Source organism: Trichoplusia ni, unplaced genomic scaffold (assembly GCF_003590095.1).
Source record: "Trichoplusia ni isolate ovarian cell line Hi5 unplaced genomic scaffold, tn1 tig00003970, whole genome shotgun sequence".
Classification (NCBI taxonomy): domain Eukaryota; kingdom Metazoa; phylum Arthropoda; class Insecta; order Lepidoptera; family Noctuidae; genus Trichoplusia; species Trichoplusia ni.
In genome coordinates, this window is record NW_020800481.1 from 1 (window position 1) to 21016 (window position 21016).

General features: G+C 64.2%; 1 protein-coding gene and 1 pseudogene across 1 annotated transcript; both read right to left on the bottom strand.

The window, feature by feature from the left end:
- Positions 1–9782: 9782 nt before the first annotated feature.
- Positions 9783–11950, bottom strand: LOC113508150. Its single transcript, XM_026891111.1, has 2 exons — positions 11013–11950; positions 9783–10968 (listed from the first exon to the last, which is right to left on the bottom strand). The coding sequence occupies exons 1-2, from the start codon at positions 11948–11950 to the stop codon at positions 9783–9785; spliced, it is 2124 nt and encodes a 707-aa protein (XP_026746912.1).
- A 3629-nt stretch (positions 11951–15579) lies between these two features.
- Positions 15580–16717, bottom strand: LOC113508151 (annotated as a pseudogene).
- Between the last annotated feature and the right edge of the window lie 4299 nt (positions 16718–21016).

The window sequence follows — 21016 nt, forward strand, 5'->3', positions numbered from 1 at the left end:
TAACCTAACCTAACCTAAACCTAACCTTTTTTTTTTTTTTTTTTTTCGGGGGGAAATCCTCATGGACTTCCTCCGCCAGGGGAGAGGCGGAGGGGTGTGCCGGACTCTTACCGGCTAAAACCCCCCGGTGTGTCTCCTCGCACGTGGGCACGCGGGGCCGCGGGAGTCCAAATTCCTCCGCAGCCCCGCACTAGTGCTGGCCCGGTCAGTCCGGGCCTCGCCTCGTGCACGGGGTAGTGAGGTGTTTGCCTACCCCGTGCACCGCCTCAGAGGCGCGCGCCGACACTCGCTCGCGCCTCCGCCTCGGGTCCATGGAATAGGGGGCGGGGGCTTCCCCGAGTCCCGCGCCCCTGAACCCATTCATGGGGGCTGGAAGAGGGCGTTGTCCGCCCTCCTCCTACGCCCGGTGCGCTTTCTGCGGCCGGGGAAGGGAGTCGAGATCTCCCTCTCCCGCTCCGCAGCTTCCTTCTGCGACATCACGTCCTCGCAGAAGGACACCACCGCGTCCCACGACTCTGCGCTACCGACCATCTTCCGCACTACGGCCGGCAGCGACAGATCGCCTCCTACTTCGTTTGTGAGGACACGGCGCTGCTCCTCCCAAGCCGCACACTCGGCGAGAGTGTGTTGCGCCGTGTCCTCCCCGCAATGGACGCAGTGGTGGCACCGAGCGTCCGGCTCCCTGTTTATGCGACACAGGTACTTGCCGAAGCAACCGTGCCCCGACAGCACCTGCGTCACCCTGAACGACAGGGAGCCGTGCCTTCTCCCGAGCCAGTCGTCGAGCACTGGCCGGATCGCCTCGACGGTTGCGAGGCCGGCGGCAGGGCGCAGAAGCCTTTGCCGCCATTCCGCCACCAAGACCTGACGGAGCTCAGCTCGGCGCAGTGCGATCTGTCGCTGCGCCGGCCTCGAGCCCCGTGCCCGCTCTTCCTCGCGCCATCGGTACAACGACGCGAGTACTTTCGCCTCCAGGTCCCAGGGCGGGGATCCGGCCAGTACGCAAGCCGCCTCGTAGGAGATCGTGCGGTACCGCGGACGACTCTGACGGCCATCGCCCTCTGCGGTTTACGCAGAATGGCGAATGTGCCGGCCGTCAGGTCCATCGCCCACACAGGGGCCCCATACAGGGCCATGGACCGCACGATTCCCACGTACAACCGCCTACAGGCGGTGCTCGGGCCCCCCATGTTGGGAAGCAGCGTTGAAAGCGCGCCCGCCGCGCCCATCAGCTTGGGCGCCAGGCGCCGGAAGTGAGGACCGAATTCCCATCGGCTGTCGAGCACCAATCCCAAGTACTTCATGGTGGACTCGACAGCTATCCGGGCCCCACTGACCACGATGTGTGATCCCGGCGCCGGCGCACGTCGGGGGCCATGAAACACCATGGCCTCCGACTTATTCAGGGCCACCTCTAGGCCCAGGCGCCGGATGCGGTTCACCACCTGTGACACCGCAGCCGTGGCTATCAACGCCGCTTCCCTGTGCGAGCTCCCCCGGGCTGTGACTAGCGTGTCGTCCGCGTAGCACGTCAAGTCGGCGCCCGACGGGAGCTCGCCTCTCAGCACCCAGTCGTAGCCGATGTTCCACAGGAGCGGCCCCAAAACCGATCCCTGTGGAACACCGCACGACATAAGGTGCCGACCAGCACCGTCACGTCCCCGATAGGTGACGCACCTATCCTCCAGATAGGCCCCTACTGTACGACGGAGGTAGGGAGGCACACGATGATATTTTAGGGCCTCCCGAATACAACTCCAGGGTAGGGTGTTGAAGGCGTTGGAGATGTCCAACGACACCGCCAGCACCACCCCACCCCGGGACACTGTCTCCTCCGCCAGGGCCCTCACGCGCATGATGGCGTCTATGGTGGAGCGCCCCCGACGAAAACCAAACTGGTTGTCGTCCAGGTCCGGCCCCTCTCTGCACAAGTGGCTGACGAGGCGATCTGCGATGATTCGCTCGAACAGTTTGCCCGCCTCGTCTAGCAGCACTATGGGCCGGTATGCGGACGGCGAGTCCGCGGGGCGCCCCTCCTTTCTGAGCAGGACCAGCCTCCCCTCCTTCCACAAACTGGGAAACTGACCCCGCTCGAGGCATGCCGTGAAGAGCCCCCTCAGCTGGGGCTCTAGCTCCTTCAGAGCTAAGACGAGAGCACGACCGGGAACTCCGTCGGGTCCGGGCGCCGTGTTTTTCGCCCGGAGTCGCGACACGGCTGCTCTCGTCTCTTCTTGCGTCACCTCGGGGACATCGGTGCTCTCCTCATCAGGAGAGTCTGTGGCTGAGGGCGAAGCCATCGCCGGGGGAACGTGTCCCGTCCGCTCAGGGAAGAGGGCCGACACCACCGCCTCTAGCAACTGGGGCTGCATGCCCTGGACCACTGGGGGCGCCCAGGGACGCAACTTGCCCCGTACCCAACGGTAGGGGCGCCCCCACGGATCCCGGTCCAGGGACCCCAGCAGCTCCTCCCTGGCACGCGACTTCGAGTCGCCGATGGCCAGCCACAGAGTCTCCTTGGACGCGCGTACACCTCATACAGCGCGCCCTCCTCGACGGGATCCCGTCGACGTCGTCTCCGGTATCGAGTGTACCGGCGGCGAGCTGCGACGCACTCAACGCGCAGCCGCGCGATCTCGTCGGTCCACCAGTACACCCGGCGCCTTGCGGACTGTTGGCTTACACGGGGCATGGACGCGTCGCAAATCTGCGTCATCGCCCCGCGAAACCACAGCGCCACCGCTTCGACGTCGACGGGGCCGTCCGTCGCCGACTCCCAGATCCAGGACTGGACTAAGGCAGCTTCCTCGAGTAGTTCCCTGTCGATGCGCTTGAGCGCCCATCGGGGGCCGTCGTTGATCGGGGTTGTTGGATGGCGGCCGCTCGCGGTCTGGGCGGAGACGTCGAACCGGATATAACGATGGTCCGATAACGTCTCCACCTCCACGGCGACACGCCAGTCGCGGACTCGGCCGGCGACAGAGGGGCTTGCGAACGAGACGTCCACAATCGACCCGCCCCGCTGCCGCACGCACGTGTATTCCGAACCCCGATTCAGGACGACCAGACCGGTCGTCACCGCCCACTCTTCCAACGCCTCGCCCCGAGAGTCAGTGACCGGAGATCCCCACGCCGATGACTTGGCGTTGAGATCCCCGAGCACCAGAACGGGACGAGGGTGGTAGCGGTTCACGACGGCGCCCAACTCGACAAGGAAACCCTCGAAGTCGGCGAGACTCTTGTTGGGGGAGAAATACGCCCCCACAACGGCGATGCCGTCCGAAACCGCGGCAACCCAGCCGCGGCCCCTGGACGGGTCGATCAGAGTCCCGCCAATAATGGCCACCAAACCGTCAGCGCACCCCAACCAGTTGTCACGGGCGGGGACGAAGTACGGCTCGGCGACCACAGCCACGTCGATCGACCACTCTGCCATAGTCTGGAGTAGAAGATCCTGAGCTCTGGCAGAGTGATTGATGTTGCCCTGGAGGAAATGGAATTGCGCCATTATTGACAATCCATTCCCCCGGCAACAGTCCCGGACCGGGAGTCGGTCGCGGAGCTACCAGCCTGCGGGGGCTGCGAGGTTACCCCGGCAGGCTTGGAGCTCCTCTTCCCTGCCTTTTTGGCAGTGCTGGTGGGCATGCCACAGGCTCCCCCGCCCAATCTGTGTCCCGCCGGCTTTCCCGCGGCCGAACACAGGCAGCAGTTTAGCGCGGCGGAACACTGGGCCGCCTTGTGACCGGGCTGACCGCAGCGATAGCAGAGACCGCTACGGTCTGCTGCGGAGGTGCACTTTGCCCGGACGTGCCCCTTTTCCAGACACCGGAAGCACCTCAAAGCCCGGGGTTGCAGGAGTTTTACTCTCGCTGCAACCCAGCCCACCTTCACTTCGCCAGCTAAGGCGATCTTTTTCGCCGACGCCACAGGGCACCGAACCCAGACTGCGCCGAGTCCGGTGGCGTCGGTGCGTATGTCGCCGGCCCGCACCCTATCCGGCGGACACTCTCCACTGCGGGCAACGGCCGCCACCACTTCCTCGGGGGTCACGGAATCGTCCAGACCGGTGATCCGCACCTCTGCGGTTTTCACCGGTCTGGAACCCGGACGTCCTCGGGGTTGAGGACCTCCCTCATTTTGGCGGCCAGAGCGTCCGCCTTTTCGGCGCTGCCGCTCGCAGCACCGGCCACCTCGAACAGCCGCGCACCCGTGACGGTCTGCCTGACGGTGACGGACTGGAGGCCAAGATCTGACAATTTGATCTTGGCCTTGGCCTCGGCAATGACCGACTGGTACGTAACGCCGCGCTCCGCAGCCCCGGGCTGCAGCGTCAGCGTCACGGCCTCGGAACGCGGGGCACGCACCGCCGGCCCTTTGCGACCGCCTTTGGCAGTCCGTCGCGCAGGCTGCGCAGCCGCCTTTGCCGTAGGGCCTGGGGCGCGCGCTGCTGCGGAGTCCGCCTTTGCGGCTTTGCGGGCCTTCTTGCGGCCCACGACTGTCGCCCAGCTCTCACCCTTAGAGCCGGCCGTCGTGGGCTTAGCACTTGGCGGGGCTCCCTCGCCGGGCTTTTTGACGCCCCCGTGGGCTTCCCCTGGCGAGGCGCAGGCCTCGGCGGCTCCTCCGTCCTCCGTCTTGCGTCGGCCGCTAGGGGCGGACGGAGGGTTTCCGGGGGGAGGCGCCGAGACACCGCCTCTATGCGGGCATTGACCATGCTCCCGCACTGGAGCATGCAGAGCCGGACTATGCGCTCGACCTCGTCGTCGGAACGAGCGCTTGCCGGTCTCGGTGCGGGAGACGGGGCCACCACCGGTGCGGCGACAGTGGGCGGCGTGCGTCGCTGTTGCTGCTCGCTCAGCGCAGCGACTTGCCGCCGGAGGTCCTCCAGGTCGGCACGGAGGCGGCCGTTCTCCTCCTGCAACTTCGCGACCTCGTCTGAGGCCGTCCTGTTGAGGAGGACACCAACCGCCTCCTTAATGTCCGCGGCAGCCTCCTTCAGACCGCGGGTGAACGTGCCCTTCAGGCTGCCGGACTTCGTGGCAACCTTCAGGACCAAGTCCACCCCGTCCAAGGCCAGCTGGCTCAGGGCCGCCGCGGATGGCTCGCCCCCTGCCGTGAGAGCAGCGCGTCGCTCACGCGCGCGCTCTGCCATCGCCGACACTTCGTCGGCCGCGACGGCTTTGCGCTGCTCCCTTCTGGCGGCGTTGAGCTCCGCCTTCGAGCTCCCCAGCGAAGCACCGCTCTCGCCGCCAGGGTCCTCCGTGGTGACCCCCACGTCGCTCTCCGCTTCGCTGGCCGCCTGGGCACTGGAACGCACAAACCTGCCCTGTGCGTCCCTCCGCGGCCGCGAAGCACTCGCTCCCCTCGATGTCTGCCGACCTCTCCTCCCGGTCGGCAGCTTCGGAGCTGGCAGGCCGTCCTCATCTGAGGACTGACCCGCCGAACCACCTCCCATCGAAGCACGGTCGCGCGGACGTTTCCTAACGGAAGACGATCCACGCGGCCGCTCCTCGGCGTATTTGTTGCTGCCAGTGATATTATCAGCGACAGGGGCCTGGTCGCCTACCCCTGCGCGTCCATCGGTAACCAATTTCACACTCGCAGGCCCGGGTACCTGCGAGCGCCGGGCGTCAGCCGGATCGCATGACACAACAAAATTTCTGTGTCCGACATCATTATTTACGAATGGGTGGTACGCACATCGCTTCCCCAAGGCGATGCGGCCGCTCTTTTGGGAGGTTATTTGATCCTCCTGAGGCCCGCGGATGCCTCTGGTGCAGGATATACCGCCCGCTGCTCGGTGTCTACAAAATATTTTTTTTTGGATTTTCTGTTTTTTTTTTTTTTTTTTTTTTTTTTTTTATTATATTCTAATACTAACCTAACCTATGTACATCCGTGGCTCAATACCTCGCCACGGATGCGTCAGACCGCGGGCAGAGGAGTAGCCCACGGTCTTACCCGCCTCGGTCACCGCGATCCATACGCCGCGGCGACCCCTAGACCACGGGCCGGAGCGACGGCCCGCGGTCTACCCCACCTCACTCCCTAGTCATGCACTCTGCAGCTGCAGAGCGCAGCCAGGGAGCCTTCGGGAGCGACTCCTCCGCTCCGGCAGAAATTCGCCACGCACAACAATTGCCCCAAGTCGCGAGACGATTGTTATGCGTGCCCAGGGTGCACCGGCCCAACGACTGCTCTTCCCCCCGGACGTATCCGTAAGGGACCAGCAGCCGCCAGGCACACGAGGAGGTTTTCTGCCCTGCACCCCAACCTAACCTAACCTAACCTAACCTAACCTTTTTTTTTTTTTTTTTTTTTTTTTTTCGGGGGGAAATCCTCATGGACTTCCTCCGCCAGGGGAGAGGCGGAGGGGTGTGCCGGACTCTTACCGGCTAAAACCCCCCGGTGTATCTCCTCGCACGTGGGCACGCGGGGCCGCGGGAGTCCAAATTCCTCCGCAGCCCCGCACTAGTGCTGGCCCGGTCAGTCCGGGCCTCGCCTCGTGCACGGGGTAGTGAGGTGTTTGCCTACCCCGTGCACCGCCTCAGAGGCGCGCGCCGACACTCGCTCGCGCCTCCGCCTCGGGTCCATGGAATAGGGGGCGGGGGGCTTCCCCGAGTCCCGCGCCCCTGGACCCATTCATGGGGGCTGGAAGAGGGCGTTGTCCGCCCTCCTCCTACGCCCGGTGCGCTTTCTGCGGCCGGGGAAGGGAGTCGAGATCTCCCTCTCCCGCTCCGCAGCTTCCTTCTGCGACATCACGTCCTCGCAGAAGGACACCACCGCGTCCCACGACTCTGCGCTACCGACCATCTTCCGCACTACGGCCGGCAGCGACAGATCGCCTCCTACTTCGTTTGTGAGGACACGGCGCTGCTCCTCCCAAGCCGCACACTCGGCGAGAGTGTGTTGCGCCGTGTCCTCCCCGCAATGGACGCAGTGGTGGCACCGAGCGTCCGGCTCCCTGTTTATGCGACACAGGTACTTGCCGAAGCAACCGTGCCCCGACAGCACCTGCGTCACCCTGAACGACAGGGAGCCGTGCCTTCTCCCGAGCCAGTCGTCGAGCACTGGCCGGATCGCCTCGACGGTTGCGAGGCCGGCGGCAGGGCGCAGAAGCCTTTGCCGCCATTCCGCCACCAAGACCTGACGGAGCTCAGCTCGGCGCAGTGCGATCTGTCGCTGCGCCGGCCTCGAGCCCCGTGCCCGCTCTTCCTCGCGCCATCGGTACAACGACGCGAGTACTTTCGCCTCCAGGTCCCAGGGCGGGGATCCGGCCAGTACGCAAGCCGCCTCGTAGGAGATCGTGCGGTACCCGCGGACGACTCTGACGGCCATCGCCCTCTGCGGTTTACGCAGAATGGCGAATGTGCCGGCCGTCAGGTCCATCGCCCACACAGGGGCCCCATACAGGGCCATGGACCGCACGATTCCCACGTACAACCGCCTACAGGCGGTGCTCGGGCCCCCCATGTTGGGAAGCAGCGTTGAAAGCGCGCCCGCCGCGCCCATCAGCTTGGGCGCCAGGCGCCGGAAGTGAGGACCGAATTCCCATCGGCTGTCGAGCACCAATCCCAAGTACTTCATGGTGGACTCGACAGCTATCCGGGCCCCACTGACCACGATGTGTGATCCCGGCGCCGGCGCACGTCGGGGGCCATGAAACACCATGGCCTCCGACTTATTCAGGGCCACCTCTAGGCCCAGGCGCCGGATGCGGTTCACCACCTGTGACACCGCAGCCGTGGCTATCAACGCCGCTTCCCTGTGCGAGCTCCCCCGGGCTGTGACTAGCGTGTCGTCCGCGTAGCACGTCAAGTCGGCGCCCGACGGGAGCTCGCCTCTCAGCACCCAGTCGTAGCCGATGTTCCACAGGAGCGGCCCCAAAACCGATCCCTGTGGAACACCGCACGACATAAGGTGCCGACCAGCACCGTCACGTCCCCGATAGGTGACGCACCTATCCTCCAGATAGGCCCCTACTGTACGACGGAGGTAGGGAGGCACACGATGATATTTTAGGGCCTCCCGAATACAACTCCAGGGTAGGGTGTTGAAGGCGTTGGAGATGTCCAACGACACCGCCAGCACCACCCCACCCCGGGACACTGTCTCCTCCGCCAGGGCCCTCACGCGCATGATGGCGTCTATGGTGGAGCGCCCCCGACGAAAACCAAACTGGTTGTCGTCCAGGTCCGGCCCCTCTCTGCACAAGTGGCTGACGAGGCGATCTGCGATGATTCGCTCGAACAGTTTGCCCGCCTCGTCTAGCAGCACTATGGGCCGGTATGCGGACGGCGAGTCCGCGGGGCGCCCCTCCTTTCTGAGCAGGACCAGCCTCCCCTCCTTCCACAAACTGGGAAACTGACCCCGCTCGAGGCATGCCGTGAAGAGCCCCCTCAGCTGGGGCTCTAGCTCCTTCAGAGCTAAGACGAGAGCACGACCGGGAACTCCGTCGGGTCCGGGCGCCGTGTTTTTCGCCCGGAGTCGCGACACGGCTGCTCTCGTCTCTTCCTGCGTCACCCCGGGGACATCGGTGCTCTCCTCATCAGGAGAGTCTGTGGCTGAGGGCGAAGCCATCGCCGGGGGAACGTGTCCCGTCCGCTCAGGGAAGAGGGCCGACACCACCGCCTCTAGCAACTGGGGCTGCATGCCCTGGACCACTGGGGGCGCCCAGGGACGCAACTTGCCCCGTACCCAACGGTAGGGGCGCCCCCACGGATCCCGGTCCAGGGACCCCAGCAGCTCCTCCCTGGCACGCGACTTCGAGTCGCCGATGGCCAGCCACAGAGTCTCCTTGGACGCGCGGTACACCTCATACAGCGCGCCCTCCTCGACGGGATCCCGTCGACGTCGTCTCCGGTATCGAGTGTACCGGCGGCGAGCTGCGACGCACTCAACGCGCAGCCGCGCGATCTCGTCGGTCCACCAGTACACCCGGCGCCTTGCGGACTGTTGGCTTACACGGGGCATGGACGCGTCGCAAATCTGCGTCATCGCCCCGCGAAACCACAGCGCCACCGCTTCGACGTCGACGGGGCCGTCCGTCGCCGACTCCCAGATCCAGGACTGGACTAAGGCAGCTTCCTCGAGTAGTTCCCTGTCGATGCGCTTGAGCGCCCATCGGGGGCCGTCGTTGATCGGGGTTGTTGGATGGCGGCCGCTCGCGGTCTGGGCGGAGACGTCGAACCGGATATAACGATGGTCCGATAACGTCTCCACCTCCACGGCGACACGCCAGTCGCGGACTCGGCCGGCGACAGAGGGGCTTGCGAACGAGACGTCCACAATCGACCCGCCCCGCTGCCGCACGCACGTGTATTCCGAACCCCGATTCAGGACGACCAGACCGGTCGTCACTGCCCACTCTTCCAACGCCTCGCCCCGAGAGTCAGTGACCGGAGATCCCCACGCCGATGACTTGGCGTTGAGATCCCCGAGCACCAGAACGGGACGAGGGTGGTAGCGGTTCACGACGGCGCCCAACTCGACAAGGAAACCCTCGAAGTCGGCGAGACTCTTGTTGGGGGAGAAATACGCCCCCACAACGGCGATGCCGTCCGAAACCGCGGCAACCCAGCCGCGGCCCCTGGACGGGTCGATCAGAGTCCCGCCAATAATGGCCACCAAACCGTCAGCGCACCCCAACCAGTTGTCACGGGCGGGGACGAAGTACGGCTCGGCGACCACAGCCACGTCGATCGACCACTCTGCCATAGTCTGGAGTAGAAGATCCTGAGCTCTGGCAGAGTGATTGATGTTGCCCTGGAGGAAATGGAATTGCGCCATTATTGACAATCCATTCCCCCGGCAACAGTCCCGGACCGGGAGTCGGTCGCGGAGCTACCAGCCTGCGGGGGCTGCGAGGTTACCCCGGCAGGCTTGGAGCTCCTCTTCCCTGCCTTTTTGGCAGTGCTGGTGGGCATGCCACAGGCTCCCCCGCCCAATCTGTGTCCCGCCGGCTTTCCCGCGGCCGAACACAGGCAGCAGTTTAGCGCGGCGGAACACTGGGCCGCCTTGTGACCGGGCTGACCGCAGCGATAGCAGAGACCGCTACGGTCTGCTGCGGAGGTGCACTTTGCCCGGACGTGCCCCTTTTCCAGACACCGGAAGCACCTCAAAGCCCGGGGTTGCAGGAGTTTTACTCTCGCTGCAACCCAGCCCACCTTCACTTCGCCAGCTAAGGCGATCTTTTTCGCCGACGCCACAGGGCACCGAACCCAGACTGCGCCGAGTCCGGTGGCGTCGGTGCGTATGTCGCCGGCCCGCACCCTATCCGGCGGACACTCTCCACTGCGGGCAACGGCCGCCACCACTTCCTCGGGGGTCACGGAATCGTCCAGACCGGTGATCCGCACCTCTGCGGTTTTCACCGGTCTGGAGACCCGGACGTCCTCGGGGTTGAGGACCTCCCTCATTTTGGCGGCCAGAGCGTCCGCCTTTTCGGCGCTGCCGCTCGCAGCACCGGCCACCTCGAACAGCCGCGCACCCGTGACGGTCTGCCTGACGGTGACGGACTGGAGGCCAAGATCTGACAATTTGATCTTGGCCTTGGCCTCGGCAATGACCGACTGGTACGTAACGCCGCGCTCCGCAGCCCCGGGCTGCAGCGTCAGCGTCACGGCCTCGGAACGCGGGGCACGCACCGCCGGTCCTTTGCGACCGCCTTTGGCAGTCCGTCGCGCAGGCTGCGCAGCCGCCTTTGCCGTAGGGCCTGGGGCGCGCGCTGCTGCGGAGTCCGCCTTTGCGGCTTTGCGGGCCTTCTTGCGGCCCACGACTGTCGCCCAGCTCTCACCCTTAGAGCCGGCCGTCGTGGGCTTAGCACTTGGCGGGGCTCCCTCGCCGGGCTTTTTGAGGCCCCCCGTGGGCTTCCCCTGGGAGGCGCAGGCCTCGGCGGCTCCTCCGTCCTCCGTCTTGCGTCGGCCGCTAGGGGCGGACGGAGGGTTTCCGGGGGGAGGCGCCGAGACACCGCCTCTATGCGGGCATTGACCATGCTCCCGCACTGGAGCATGCAGAGCCGGACTATGCGCTCGACCTCGTCGTCGGAACGAGCGCTTGCCGGTCTCGGTGCGGGAGACGGGGCCACCACCGGTGCGGCGACAGTGGGCGGCGTGCGTCGCTGTTGCTGCTCGCTCAGCGCAGCGACTTGCCGCCGGAGGTCCTCCAGGTCGGCACGGAGGCGGCCGTTCTCCTCCTGCAACTTCGCGACCTCGTCTGAGGCCGTCCTGTTGAGGAGGACACCAACCGCCTCCTTAATGTCCGCGGCAGCCTCCTTCAGACCGCGGGTGAACGTGCCCTTCAGGCTGCCAGACTTCGTGGCAACCTTCAGGACCAAGTCCACCCCGTCCAAGGCCAGCTGGCTCAGGGCCGCCGCGGATGGCTCGCCCCCTTCGGCCGTGAGAGCAGCGCGTCGCTCACGCGCGCGCTCTGCCATCGCCGACACTTCGTCGGCCGCGACGGCTTTGCGCTGCTCCCTTCTGGCGGCGTTGAGCTCCGCCTTCGAGCTCCCCAGCGAAGCACCGCTCTCGCCGCCAGGGTCCTCCGTGGTGACCCCCACGTCGCTCTCCGCTTCGCTGGCCGCCTGGGCACTGGAACGCACAAACCTGCCCTGTGCGTCCCTCCGCGGCCGCGAAGCACTCGCCCCCCTCGAAGCCTGCCGACCTCTCCTCCCGGTCGGCAACTTCGGAGCCGGCAGGCCGTCCTCATCTGAGGACTGACCCGCCGAACCACCTCCCATCGAAGCACGGTCACGTGGACGTTTCCTAACGGAAGACGATCCACGCGGCCGCTCCTCGGCATTTTGTATGCTGCCAGTAATTTTATCAGCGACAGGGGCCTGGTCGCCTACCCCTGCGCGTCCGTCGGTAACCAATTTCACACTCGCAGGCCCGGATACCTGCGAGCGCCGGGCGTCAGCCGGATCGCATGACACAACAAAATTCTCTGTGTCAGACATCATAAATTTTTACGAGTGGGTGATACGCACATCGCTTCCCCAAGGCGATGCGGCCGCTCTTTTGGGAGGTTATTTGATCCTCCCGAGGCCCGCGGATGCCTCTGGTACAGGATATACCGCCCGCTGCTCGGTGTCTACAAACTATTGTTTTTTTGGATTTTCTCTTTTTTTTTTTTTTTTTTTTTTTTTTTTTTTTTTTTTTTTTTTTTTTTTTTAACCTATCCTATGTACATCCGTGGCTCACTACCTCGCCACGGATGCGTCAGACCGCGGGCAGAGGAGTAGCCCACGGTCTTACCCGCCTCGGTCACCGCGATCCATCCGCCGCGGCGACCCCTAGACCACGGGCCGGAGCGACGGCCCGCGGTCTACCCCACCTCACTCCCTAGTCATGCACTCTGCAGCTGCAGAGCGCAGCCAGGGAGCCTTCGGGAGCGACTCCTCCGCTCCGGCAGAAATTCGCCACGCACAACAATTGCCCCAAGTCGCGAGACGATTGTTATGCGTGCCCAGGGTGCACCGGCCCAACGACTGCTCTTCCCCCCGGACGTATCCGCAAGGGACCAGCAGCCGCCAGGCACACGAGGAGGTTTTCTGCCTGGCACCCCAACCTAACCTAACCTAACCTAACCTTTTTTTTTTTTTTTTTTTTTTTTAGGCGGGGGAATCCTCATGGACACCCGCCCTCCCGGGGGGGAGGACGGGTAGTGTCAGACTCTTACTGACTAAACCTAACCGCCGGGTGACGTCAGCCGCGTTTGATGCCGGCACGTGGAGTTACATAATATCACTACACTGTGCCGGCCGCGGGGATCCGCCGGCCGTTGAGTAGGGCCGGCGGCTCGCTTTCGCGTTGTTTGTGGAGGCCGACGTGTAAAGAGCGTCGGCCTCCTCGCCTCGTAATGGGGTCGCACCCGTCACACCGAAATGCGACCCCCCGTCGCGGGTCTGTTTTGACGGGCGATATGCACCCCCGTGCCTATCGCCCAGACCCTAGCTAGGGCGGCAAGTTGCGCTCGTGCGCAGCACGTCGCCGCCCCATACGACGTCGGCGTATGGCGGGCGCGCTGGGATCTTCCTCCCGAGCGCGCTCCGCCGCCTCCTTCTGGGACATGACCGTCTCGCAGAAGGAGGCTAGTGCGTTCCACGCTGCACGACTGCTGATGGCTGAAGCGACAACAGCCGGCAGCGCGGAAAGTGAGTCCAAATTGAGCGCCGCCAGAAGGTCGGAGCGTGGCTCGGCAAAGGCCGGACATACGGCCAGAGTATGGAGTGCGGTGTCGTCGACATCACCGCACTCATGGCACGCAGTCGACTCCTCCCTCCTGACGACGCGGCACAGGTAATGCCCGAAGGCCCCGTGCCCAGTAAGCACCTGCGTGAGGCGGTAGGTCAGGACACCATACCGCCTCTCCGCCCATGGTTTCAATACAGGGCGGATTGCCTCACAAATAGCCCGCCCCGCCGTCGGTCGTGAGAGCCGCAGCTCCCAGTTCCTAAAGGTGACGAGGCGGGCTTGCTTCTTCCAAACTTCTTTCTGCCTTGGCGAGGGGTCGATGCCCCGGGACCGGAGCTCGGTGCTGCGGGTGTAAATGTCCGCAAGCACCTTCGCTTCCAAATCCCAAGGCGGAGTCCCCGCCAAGGCAGTCGCAGCTTCGTGCCCGACAGTCCTATAGGCACGGACGATCCTGTTGGCGACAGCACGCTGCGCGCCAAGCAGGACCGCCCGACTGTCGGGCAACATCTTGTTTGCCCATATGGGTGCGCCGTAGAGGGCCATCGAGCGAATGACCCCCCCGTATAAACGGCGGCACCCTAAGTCGGGGCCCCCGACGTTCGGCAGCAGCCTCCCGAGAGCAGCTGCGGCAGCCCGGAGTCTGGGCGCCAGCCTTCGGAAGTGCTCCCGGAAGTTGAGCCTCCCGTCGAGGACCAGGCCTAAATACTTCATATGGCCTGACAGTGGGATACGGACACCTTCCACTGTCAGGCACGCGTCTTCTCCGATGGGTGGGCTCCGGGGGCCGTGCAGCAAGAGTGCCTCGGTCTTCCCCAGAGCCACGTCAAGTCCAAGCATCCGGATGCGACCTACGACGAGTTGCGTGCCGCAGGTCGCACGCCGGATGCATTCGGCGGGGTTCGCACCCCGCGCCAAAACCAGGGTGTCGTCCGCATAACAGACGACCCGCGTGCAGGGCAGGAGAGCACCTCGGAGGGTCCAATCGTACCCGATGTTCCACAAGAGGGGCCCCAAGACAGACCCCTGTGGAACACCGCGTCCCGTCTCCCACCTCTGCGGGCCGTTCTGCCCACGAACGACACAAATCTCCCGGACAGGTAGTCCGCCACGACGCGCTGGAGATAGAGCGGCACCCCGTGGTATCGGAGCGCCGACTCTATGCACTGATGCGGCAGCGAATTGAAGGCGTTGGCGATGTCGAGTGAAACAGCCACCGCCACGCCCCCCTGTGCCACCGCATCCGTGGCGAACTCTTGCACGACTTTTAAGGCGTCCAACGTGGACCGCCTCGCCCTAAATCCGAATTGGCAGTCCGACAGACTCGGACCCGTCCTCTCCAAATGCCGGACGATGCGGGCAGCGATGACACGCTCAAAGAGCTTGCCCGCCTCGTCCAGCAGGACGATCGGCCGATAGCCCGAAGGCGAGTCTGCCGGACGCCCCTCCTTACGTAGGAGTACCAACCGCCCCGTCTTCCATGTATCCGGGAATCTGCCCTCCTCCAAACAAGAGTTGAGCAGACCCCGGAATCGACTTTCGAGTGGCCCCAGTGCCAGCGCAAGAGCGCGCGCCGGCACTCCATCGGGGCCTGGGGCGGTCTTCTTCGGGCGAAGGCGGCTTATGGACGCCTCCAGTTCCCCCTCCGTGATGAGCTCCAGTGACTCTGGCGCCTGAGGCGCGGCCACCACTGGAGGGAGAATCTGTGTCCTGTCCGGGAATAGGGACGAGACTACGGCTTGGAGCAGCTGGGGCTCCATGGTCTCCGTGATCGGGGGCCCGTTGGCGCGGAGCTTGTTCCGCGCCGCAAGATACGGGCGCCCCCACGGATCCCTATTGAGCTCCTCCAGCATCTCCTCTCTCCCTGCTGCCTTGGCCTGTATAATGGCCAGGCGGAGATTGCTCCTTGCCGTGCGGTAAGCCTCATATAGCGAGGCCTCCCTCGTCTCGTCCCAACCTGGTCTTCCGGCGTGCCTGGAGCGGTAGCGGGTTAGGCTCCGCTTGGCCCCAAAGCACGCCTCTCTGAGAGCTGCGATCTCAGGCGACCACCAGTAAACTGACCGGCGGTTCGGCCGCCGTCGGACGCGAGGCATCGCTGTGTCGCACACCAATGTTAAGGTGCGACAAAATAGCTCTGCCTCGTCGTCAATTGAGCGGCCTGACACCGCCGGCATGCACCAATCGGCACGATGGCCGCCTCGATCAGCAGCTCTCTGTCCATCTTCTTGAGGGCCCATCGTGGGCTTCCCGAGTCCGGTGTAAAGCGCCGGATCCCGGGTCCCCCAGGAGTGGAAACGCTGAACCGTATATATCGGTGGTCCGATAGCGTCTCCACCTCCTCGACGCGCCAATCACGAACGCGCTCCGCAATAGACGGAGCGCAAAACGACACGTCGACGATGGACCCTCCGTTCTGCCGTACGCAGGTGTGGACCCTACCCCTATTCAGCAGGGCAAGGTCCAATCCGAGGGCCCACTCCTCCAATAATTCCCCGCGCCGGTCGGTTGCCGGTTCCCCCCACGCTGTGCTCTTGGCGTTGAGGTCACCGAGCACGATGACCGGGCGAGGCGAGAGCGTCCGAACAAGGGCCTCGAGCTCGGCCATAAATGACTCGAACTCTGCCAGACCCCTGTTCGGCGAGAAGTAGACCCCTACGACTGCGTACGGCCCCCAAACGACTGCGACATATCCCGAGCCCCTGCGGATGGTATGCAGGGGCCGGGAGTCCGCGCCCAAGGCGCTTATGACGGCGACGGAGCCGTCGAGATCCCCCGCCCAATTGGGACGAGGGGCGACAAAATATGGCTCCGCCGCCACTCCAATATCAATGCTCCACTGCGCCAGCGACTGGAGAAAAGATCCTGCGCGCCGGCGCAGTGGTTCAAATTCCCCTGGAGGAGGAAGTGTGGACGGACGTTATCCATTATTGTTCGTCCATCCGTTCCTCCTCACAGGGGCGCGCCTGTGATGTGACCGCAACGGGCACTTTCCCCATTGCGGCCATCTTCTTCTTAATAAGTGCCGGGGGAGCACATCCCCGGCTGCCCATCTGGTGGGCGGCATTGCGGCCGAGCTCGGCGCATATGGCGCAGTTGGCTGGCGCCTTGCAGTCCACTGCCTTGTGCCCGGGCATCGCGCAGCGGTAGCATAACCACTGCGGTCCGTCGGGCACATGCACACTGGCCTTGTGTGGCCTAGTGCAAGGCAGCGGAAGCACTTCATGGGCCGTGCATCGAGTTGCACGACCCGCGCCGAGCTCCATCCGACCAGAAACTTCTGTGTTTTGGAGGTGACCAGCCTCGAGGCCACCTCCAGAGGGCACTTCAGCACGGTGCTAAATTTCGCACCGGGGCTGGGCCTCAGATCTCCAACCTTTATTTGGTCAGAAGTGCACTGACCTGACGAGTGGCGACGTCAGGATGTCCTGCTGAGTGACGGACTCGTCGAGGTTTGATACGCGGAGCTCCGCGCACCTGACAGGCCTGGACACCCTGACGTCACCACCGTATTTGGCCTGCAGCTGCTGCGCCATTTCGTCAGCAGCCTCCTGACCAATATTCTTCGGGAGCTGGAGATCCTGGCCCCCGTCTGCGCCCTCCTAATCCGGATCGGGTCGGCAACCATGTCGACCCCCATTTTGTCGAGGTCTATGGTTTCTCGCGCCTGCCGTAGGACCGTCTCATAGGTGACGGCCTTTTGCACCCCCTCCTCACTGATCGTAAGGACGACAGCAGCGGTGCGGGCAAGACGCCTCTGTCGTTGCCCCCTTCTCCGCCGCGTCCTCCCCGACTCCTTCTTTGGCCCCTTCGACGGCTTTTTCCCTCCTGCTTCTTGGTGGAGGGGTTTTTGCCGGCTTCGCCGCCGACTTCTCTGGCGCCTTGTTCTTAGGCGCCTTCCTCTTCTTGTTGGAGACTGTGGTCCACCCATCATCCACAGTCTCCGACGTGCCCGCTACCGGCGCCTCTTGTGGCGCCGGTGCCAGAGCCTGCGCCTCTTGTGGCGCGGCTGCGGGACAGATTTCTTAGCCTTCCCCTTGGCCGGTTTTGGATCCGGCTTCGGGGTCGGCTTCGGCGCCGTCTCGGCGCTGGCGTCGGCGCCGTCTTCGGCGCTGATGTTTTGGAGCCGGGGCCGCCTTGAGGACCTGGCTGTACCCAGGTTTGGGTCCACGGCCCGCAGCTTCTGCCTCCGCCCTTCTTCTGTCCGCCGCCAATGGCGGACGCATTATAGGCTCCGGCGGGAGTCGGCTCATGACCCCCGCCAGTTTGCGTCCATCATTGTCCCGACGGACAGCATGATGCGCTGCATCCTTTCATCTTCATCTTGGGCCGCTGGGGCAGTCCGCCTCTCGCAGGACTTACCTTGCGCCTCCTCCAGCGCGTTCAGTCGCTCAGTGAGGCGCTGTTTTCCTCGAGCAACCTCTCTAGCCTCTTATCGCTCGTAGAGCGCGGACACCGCCCTGGATGTCCTCCACGGCATCTTTCATTTTTTATGAAGCAGCCCTTTATGTTCTTGGAGGCGCGTGCCACCTCCAAGACCGCCATCAGGCCGCCATCAATCTGCTTTGGCAGAGAGGGTCGAGCGGCTTGAGTCCGAACTCATCAGGTCCCGGACCGCCGCCCTGGCATCCCTCTTCTGCCTCTCCTCTTCTTCCTTCTTGGCCTGGTCGATGCGGAGGGCTGCGCCGATTCAGCGGCGAGTCTCCGGTACTCCTCCCTTTGCCGATGAAGGCCCACGTAACGTCCGTGGGTGACGCATGCCCGAGACCGTGATGACGAGGCTAATGAGACCTCGCTCTCACAGTCCGAAGCGGCGTACGCCCCCACAGACTCCCTATCCTCCGATACATCCCTTCTGGGACGCTTCCGGTCACTACGACCGGACGAGCTTTCGCGGGAGCGACACGACGTGAACGTCTGCTCCGCTAGCTCCATGCTTCCTCCTGGCGTACCGAGGCGACACGCTCGAGTACAACCCGAGGTGACCTCACCGCCATTTCTCCTTCTATACTCTGTCTAATAGAAGACCGAGTCGTCCTCCGCTCTTCGCATTTTGCACCTACAACTTCGTTTTCATTTGTTTTAATTTGAATCTCCATAAAATTCCCACGAGTATGGGGGAAAGGTGCGTCGTCCCCGGCCAGTGCCCCCTGTAGCCGGGGAAGGTCTAGAATAACCCTCCGAGGTTCGACAGGTTCCTCTTCGGAGGTTAACGCTAAGAACTGGTCACCCACCAGCCATTCATCCCCTCGCCGCGTTATCCAATAGCTTGGGATTGGGGGTTTTTTATAGAGGTTTTCCGTCCTCGCGGTCCAACCGATAAAGGTCAGACCCCCGTTCCTGCGTAAGTCCACCCCTGACCTCGCTGCAGGTTTACGGTCTGGCCGACGGTGGCCTTTACAAGACCGCGTCCGGAGGCAGTGCAAGTGCACACCGGACCCGTCGCCCATCTCCGACTCCCCGCCCGCCGCCGCTACCCGGAATAAGCCCAGGACGCCGACGGGCTGCGACATCCAGCAAGCTGTGAACACTCACTGGACTCGCCCTACACCACGCCCGCTGCCGCTACTCGGAGTACGTCCGAGACGCCAGCGAACGCCCACCACGCGAAGGCCGAACAACAACGACCCCCGCCAGTCTAACCCACAGGCTGTGGGAAGACACCCCCGCCCGCCGCCGCTACCCGGAATGAGTCCAGGACGCCGGCGGGCTGCGACGTCCAGCAAGCAGTTGACACTCACTGGACTCGCCTCTCCTCCCGACCTTCGGCCAACAAACAATGGCCGAAGTCCCCCTTCGCTCGAGCTCCACCGAACCACCCCTCGCTTGAGGAGGGCGGGAGCGAGCGAGCGTGTCCGGCCAGCAGTTGACACTGGCCGGACCCCGCGGCAGAAATTCGCCACGCACAACAATTGCCCCAAGTCGCGAGACGATTGTTATGCGTGCCCAGGGTGCACCGGCCCAACGACTGCTCTTCCCCCCGGACGTATCCGTAAGGGACCAGCAGCCGCCAGGCACACGAGGAGGTTTTCTGCCCTGCACCCCAACCTAACCTAACCTTTTTTTTTTTTTTTTTTTTTTTTTTTAGGCGGGGGAATCCTCATGGACACCCGCCCCCCGGGGGGGAGGACGGGTAGTGTCAGACTCTTACTGACTAAACCTAACCGCCGGGTGACGTCAGCCGCGTTTTGTGCCGGCACGTGGAGCTGCATAGCATTTCAACACAGTGCCGGCCGCGGGGATCCGCCGGCCGTTGAGTAGGGCCGGCGGCTCGCTTTCGCGTTGTTTGTGGAGACCGACGTGTAAAGAGCGTCGGCCTCCTCGCCTCATACTGGGGTCGCACCCGTCACACCGAAATGCGACCCCCCGTCGCGGGTCTGTTTTGACGGGCGATATGCACCCCCGTGCCTATCGCCCAGACCCTAGTTAGGGCGGCAAGTTGCGCTCATGCGCAGCTCGTCGCCGCCCCACACGACGTCGGCGTATGGCGGGCGCGCTGGGATCTTCCTCCCGAGCGCGCTCCGCCGCCTCCTTCGCTGACATACAGTCTCTGCGAAGGAGGCCAGTGCGTTCCACGCTGCACGACTGCTGATGGCAGATGCGACAACAGCCGGCAGCGCGGAAAGATCGTCAAGTCCAAGCGCCGTCAAGAGTTCGGAGCGTGCTTCGGCAAAAGCCGGACATACGGCCAGAGTGTGGAGTGCGGTGTCGTCAACTTCACCGCACTCATGGCACGCAGTCGACTCCTCCCTCCTGACGACGCGACATAGGTAGTGGCCAAAAGACCCATGGCCTGTAAGAATCTGCGTGAGGCGGTAGGTCAACGCACCGTACCGCCTCTCCGCCCACGGTTGTAGTGTGGGCGGATTGCTTCGCATATAGCCCGCCCCGCCGTCGGCCTCGAGAGCCGGAGCTCCCAATTTCGATAAGTGACGAGGCGGGCTTGTCTTACCAGGTGAGTCTTTGCCCTGGCGAGGGGTCGACGCCCCGGGACCGGAGCTCGGTGATGCGGGTGTAAAGGTCCGCAAGCACCTTTGCTTCCAAGTCCCAAGGCGGAGTCCCCGCCAGGGCAGTCGCGGCTTCGTGCCCGACAGTGCGGTACGCACGGACGATCCTGATGGCGACAGCACGCTGCGCGCCAAGCAGGACCGCCCGACTGTCGGGCATCAGCGACTTGGCCCAGATGGGTGCGCCGTACAGGGCCATCGAACGGATGACACCTGCATAGAGTCGGCGGCACCCTACGTCGGGGCCCCCACGTTCGGCAGTAACCTTCCGAGAGCAGTGGCGGCAGCCCGGAGTCTAGGCGCCAGCCTTTTGAAGTGCTCTCGGAAGTTGAGCCGCCCGTCGAGGACCAATCCGAGGTATTTCATCGTGCCTGACAGCGGGATACGAACACCCTCCACTGTCAGGCACGCGTCAAATCCGGTGGTTCGGCTCCGGGGGCCGTGCAGCAAAAGCGCTTCGGTCTTCCCCAGAGCCACGTCAAGTCCTAGCATCCGGATGCGACCCACGACGAGTTGTACGCCGCAGGTGGCACGCCGGATGCATTCTGCGGGGGTTGAACCCCGCGCCAAAACCAAGGTATCGTCCGCGTAGCAAACGACCCGCGTACAGGGCAGGAGAGCGCCCCGAAGGGTCCAGTCGTACCCGATGTTCCACAAGAGGGGCCCCAAGACAGACCCCTGTGGAACACCGCGTCCCGTCTCCCACCTCTGCGGGCCGCTTGGCCCCGCGAACGATATCCCCTCCCGGAGAGGTAGTCCGCCACGACGGCTGAAGATAGAGCGGCACCCCGTGGTATCGGAGCGCCGACTCTATGCACTGATGCGGCA